Genomic DNA, 6,000 nt, shown 5'->3' with positions numbered 1-6,000 from the left:
GGGTCCCCAGCAGCGGGACCGCGGCGATCTGACATCTTATCCCCCTATTTTTTTTTCATCTAAGAGCCATAACTTTTTCTATCTGCAGAACTCTGTTTTTTTTTTTTTTTTTTTAGTGGGACCAATTGTTTTGTAATGGCCCTTACGTTTGTCATCCATTGTACTGCAGAACTAAAAAATTGTCATGCTGAAATTGGCTAAAAGAAACCAAAAGGCAATATTACCCTATTAAAAAAAAATAAATAAAGTTTTATCATTTTGAATGCAATGTATTGCATTGAGCTGTAAAATGTGATCTGTGGCAGACTGTAACAGCAGATCAGACATAACAGCCACTAGGGTCTTCAGAAGCTGCAGGCTTCCATGGTAACTGATCATAACCCCACAATTGCTTTGCAGAAGGTGGTGATCAAAGCGCTGACAATGTTGGCAGTTGTTTGGCAACCTATGGGATTTAGGGGGTAAATTACTGGCATTAGAGTGATCTCCAATGGTGGTTGGTGATGGTATGTTTTTTGCTGCCCTGCCAGCTGTGTGTTGAGGGGGCTTATCTATCTCCTGAGCCTACTCCATATTCCTTAACCTCCATAGAGTTGTTGTGTTTTTTGTTTTACACAAATTTAGATAATTTTTTTTTCTTCCACCACCACGACTGCAATATGTTTACTGCAAGGTATGTTTATCACACTTTTTTTTTTTTTTTATCCTATCTTAGGCTTTCTTACTACCAACGAATATTGGATATTGTACCTTCGTCCTTTTCTGCATTGTACCCAGCTGAGCCAAAATGTGTAAACAAATATGGTGATGAGAGTAGCAGTAAGTTTCCATAGTCCTGTATTTTTTTTTTTTTTTTTTTTGTGTGTACATGTATGCATGTGCAGTGTGAACTTTAATGTACTTTGACTATAGGATAGGGTTGTTTTTAAGTTTACTACCATTTTTCAAATCCTTTTTGATGTACTAAAAACCACCTCTAGCACAAAATGAAGGTATTTCCAATAGTGCTGGGTGGTATTCCAGTGTGTTTTTTCTGTACGATATGAATTTTTCCCTATACCGCAATACCGGTCGGGCCCCTCGAAAGAATGAACATGATTAGTCCCCTGATGTGGGGACAGCGCTGTGGCTGATAGTTCATTCGGTGGGGGGGAGGAAAAGCAGAGCAGCGCCCGTGGGTCATATAGGATTAGTCCACAGTGGGGTGGACTGGAGCTGCAAGGCCAGACAAGCAAGGGGAGTATAGTGTATTTTGTTTTATACTCAAGGCAGGTTGTGTGTTTATTTATGAAAAGATTCCAGCACAACCACCAGATAAACTACTTCTGCATTCCTATGGGAGTGAAGCATGTGAGGTCACCATCGAATCATAGCTTAGTCATAGGGATAAAATACAGTAACATTTAAAGCTTTTAAGCTTTATTAACCCCTTAACGCAAATGGACGTTTATTAACGTCCATTTGTGGCTCCCGAGATATGACGCGCGCTCAGCAGGTGAGCGCGCATCATACCCGGTGGGTCCCGGTTGCTATAGGCAACCAGGACCCACGGCTAATGCCGGACATCGCTGATCGGGCTGATGCCCGGCATTAACCCTTTAGATATGGCAATCAAACATGATAGCCGTGTCTAAAATGAAAGAAAATATTGCCGGTTAGCTCAGTGGTGCTGTCCGCGATCACCGCGGCATCCCGAACGGCTTGCAGGACACAAGGAGGATCCCTACCTGCCACCTCGCTGTCCGATCCCTGAATGACTGCTCCGTGCCTAAGATACAAGCAGGAGCAGTCGAGCTGTGATAACTCTAATCAATGACATGTTAATGCATGGCAGTGATCATTGTAGGAAATCAGTGTGTGCAATGTTATAGTCCCCTATGGGGGCTATAACATTGCAAAAAAAAAAGTGAAAAAGTGTTAGTGATTTAACCCCTTCCCTAATAAAAGTTTGAATCACTCCCCTTTTCCCATTTAAAAAAAAGAAATGTAAATAAAAATAAACAAGCAAACGTGTGTGTGTGTGTGTGCATATTTTTGGTCACTTATTATACCATAAAAAATGACAAAGCGATCAAAAAGTCCGATGAAGACAAAATGGTATCGATAAAAAGTTCAGATCACAGCGCAAAAGATTAGCCCTCATACTGCCCCTTATATGGAAAAGTAGAAATTATAGGGGTCAGAAAAGGACATTTTTGGTGCATGTAGTTATAATTTTATTTTTAGTAGTAAAATAAAATCAAAAATATATAAATTGGGTATCCTTGTGACCGTATGGACCTACAGAATAAATATTAGGTGCAGTTTTTACCGAAAATGGCACTGCGTAGAAACGGAAGCCGCAAAAAATTACAAAATTGCTTTTTTTTATTTTTATTTTGCCCCACAAACTTTTTTTTCTGGTTTCGCCATAGATTTTGTAGTGAAATTATTAATGGTGTTACAAAGTAAATTGTTGGCACAAAGAACAAGCCCTCAAATGGATTTTTAGGTGGAAAATTGAAAGTGTTGATTTTTAGATAGTGAGGAGGAAAAAACAAAAGTTCAGAAATGAAAAATCTCCTAAGGGAAGGGGTTAATCATCTTTGAAAAAAAATCTTCAATCAAGGGATCATGACCTAATAAGATCGAGCAGTATATAAAGAGAAGCAGCTCCATCCCTCCTTGAGTCTATTTAAGCAAGTTTGTAACCAGTTAGGAGACCACTAAAGGGAATGTGCTTTGCTTGACATTCAGCTAGGTATAGTTAGTTACGTCATCTTGACAGGTGGTGTTTATTTTAGAATATGATTGATAAAGCTTCAAAGTATTTTGTCTTGCTGTGTTCTTGTCCTGTCTATTTATATTGAAAACCTCTGTTACAGAATTAGGTGTGCAGATTAATTACTTACTCCTCCCAGCAACTATATAGTGCTGCAGAAAGTGCACTTAAAGGGGTATTCCGGGCAAAAACATCTTGTCCCCTATCCAAAGGATAGGGTATAAGATGTCTGATAGCGGGGGGCCTGCTGCTGGGACCCCCTGCAATCTCCCTGCAGCACCCGCGTTCTATGCAAGGCTGCATCTCCAGTTTGGGGAAACCTCCAGGTTTCCGGGACTGGGGACGTGATGTCACGCCACGCCCCCTCCATTCATGTCTATGGAAGTGGGCGTGAATGGAGGGGGCGTCCTTTGGATAGGGGATAAGATGGTTTTTGCCCAGAATACCCCTTTAACTGAACAGGGTGGCATTGTGCCGGGGGCGGGGGTTATGATTTGCAGGGCACTACAAGATAGCATGTGGGGGGAGGGAGCTACTGATGCACTGGATATTCAAGGTGCTATGTAAACAGAAACAAACAGGAACACAGTAAGGAAGGTGTTTACTCTAAGCACTGTACTGCTGTTGGTAGTGATGACAGACCTAGAGACTAAATGGAGGGGGGTTAGAGGGTATTTTATTCAGGATGCAGCCCTGTGTACATACAGTAAAAGGAATATTGCTGTTTTTTTTTTTTTTTTTTTTTAATAAACTTTGTTTTTAAGGATTTTTCAAATTTTATACGAACAGTACAAAAAGAGTACACATAGTAACTGCATGGTGAAATACAGACGGGCTGCAAACCCGCTAAACAAACATGAAGGAATACTGCTGTTTACGTGAGAGACAGCTGCCCAGAACTTTATGCAGAGTCAGAGTAGAGGAAAGCCTTGATTTACCTTTTCAGGCATGGTATGGGTCATGTGGAGTAGGCAGAAAGGCTCTCGGTTTGCACATATGCAGCTCAGGCAAGACTATCTTAGCACAAGCTAAGCCCCACACCCATTTCCTGCAGATTTCACCTAACAGGTAGTGGACAGCAGTTTGCAGGAAAGAGGGCTTTTTTTTTTTTTTTATATATATTTTTTTGTTAGGGAGTCATTTTGGGTAAATAAAGTAATTTTCTAATGTCAGAATAGATAGGCTCAATAAGAGGGAAGTTGTTGAATGAGTTACAATTTAAATAAATGTTCCATTTAAAACTATTGATGTCTACTCCATTGTTTCATTATCTCTTTTGCTGTTTGTTATTAAAATAACGGTCTTTTATCAATATGACAATGTGTGCATTTTATGTATACAATTTAGGTGCTCTGCCTGGATATGCTCTTGCGGTTACCTTGACCAATGCCATAAAAAATAAGGCAGTTAATGAAGATGTTTTTAATATTTTAAAAGATGTGCAAAACCCCAACCATGATGATGATGACGGTAATGTGTATTTTCAAATTTATAAAATGCTTAAAAGTACATGTTCATATGAGGAAGCGCTCCTTTTGCCATTTAATACATACCTCCGCTTTTTATTTTATACTCTATCTACATATATATATATGTGTGTGTGTGTGTGTGTGTGTGTATGTGTGTGTATATATATATATATATATATATATATATATATATATATATATATATATATATATATATATGTGTGTTTTTTACAACCCACCTTTTTAATTTTAACCCTTTTTAGTATCACTCAACTGCTCCTATAGATCAATCTATTGCACTGCATTAATCCATTCAATAGTTGATCTCCCTAAACAGCCTGCCTATGGCAGACTGTGGTAGCAGATAAGTGATGGCAGACACTGAGGCCTTCTGAAGGCCAGTCCAAGCCCTGAACCACCAATGAGACGCACAGAACATTATATAAATGCTGCTTTCAGCTTTGATGTCTGCATTTAAAGGAAAACGGTCACCCGTTTGCCCGCACTATAACCAGATACTCCGGGTTATAGTGCGGGTGAACAGGAGACCGATGCAGGGTCTCGGACTGTTAAACCAACCAGTCTGGAACCCCGATCCCCCGAAGGTCCCCCTCTTCCAGCGCTGACTTGCACTTTTGAGGTGAGCCCGCCGGCTTGATTTAAATATTCATAAGCGCTGGTCACGTGAGCGCTCGTGCCTACTGAGCGATCACGTGACCGGCACTTATGAATATTTAAATCCAGCCGGTGGGCCCACCTCAAAGCGCAAGTCAGTGCTGGAAGAGGGGTACCTTTGGGAGACCATACACCCTTAAAGGGAAACTCCAGTGGAAAAAAATAATTTCAAATCAACTGGTGCCCGAAAGTTAAACAGATTTGTAAATTACTTCTATTAAAAAATCTTAATCATTCCAGTACTTATCAGTTGCTGTATACTACAGAGAAATTTGTAAAGTTCTTTCCAGTCTGACCATAGTGTTGAGGAGAGGTTTTCTATGGGGATATGCTTCTAATCTGGACAGTTCCTGACACGGACAGAGGTTTCAGCAGAGAGCACTGTTGTCAGACTGGAAAGAACGTCAAAAATTTCTCTGTAGTATACAGCAACTGATAAGTACTGGAAGGGTTAAGATTTTTAAAAATAAGTAATTTACAAATCTGTTTAGCTTTCTTGCACCAGTTTATTTGAAAACATTTGTTTTCCACTTGTTTCCACCGGAGTTCCCCTTTAACTGTGTCATGACAGATATATCTGTCATGCAATTGTTTTTATAATGAAGTAAAGGTTTTTGTGTATACCTGCCTAAATCTTATTTCCCCATTTATATGGTTTTCCTAATGCAGCCTACATTTCACATGATGTCTGTGGTACTTGTTCTTCCCAGTTTTATTTAAGTGGGACAGTTGATCGGTGACATAAAATGTCTGTCCACTAGATCACACTTTAGAATATGAGATACAGCTTCCGTATTTCTCATTTTCTGTTACTGTAGCCCTTATGCACGAGAGCAGTGTCAAACTGCATCATATAAGACATGCTAGAGAATCTGCACACCGACAGTGTGAGTCAGGGGAGTTTTATATCAGTGCAGCTAATAATTTTATGGCGTCGCCTACTATATTGCTGCTCTCCTGGACCCATAGGTAGGACACCAAATATATTTTAACCTCTTGGACGCATATGCAATTTTTTTTTTTTTTTTTTACATTTTACGCTAACTTGCTGGTGTTGCCCCATACTTTTCATGTTCACAAGAGGTAAAAGGAAAA

The 6,000-nt window shown here is 39.8% G+C and overlaps 1 protein-coding gene across 1 annotated transcript in view; it reads left to right on the top strand.

Annotated features, from left to right (window-relative positions):
* Nucleotides 1-6,000, top strand: part of NCBP1 (nuclear cap binding protein subunit 1) — an 80,757-nt gene that overhangs the window by 56,181 nt on the left and 18,576 nt on the right. The window contains exons 15-16 of the mRNA XM_056518920.1: nucleotides 716-819; nucleotides 4,109-4,231. Of these exons, the coding sequence (XP_056374895.1) occupies nucleotides 716-819; nucleotides 4,109-4,231 (227 nt within the window). The remainder of the gene's footprint in view (nucleotides 1-715; nucleotides 820-4,108; nucleotides 4,232-6,000) is intronic.

The sequence above is a fragment of the Hyla sarda genome, chromosome 1 (assembly GCF_029499605.1).
Source record: "Hyla sarda isolate aHylSar1 chromosome 1, aHylSar1.hap1, whole genome shotgun sequence".
NCBI classification, from domain to species: Eukaryota; Metazoa; Chordata; class Amphibia; order Anura; family Hylidae; genus Hyla; species Hyla sarda.
Note: the sequence above shows the minus strand (reverse complement) of the source record. Positions and strands in the feature narration are given on the sequence as shown.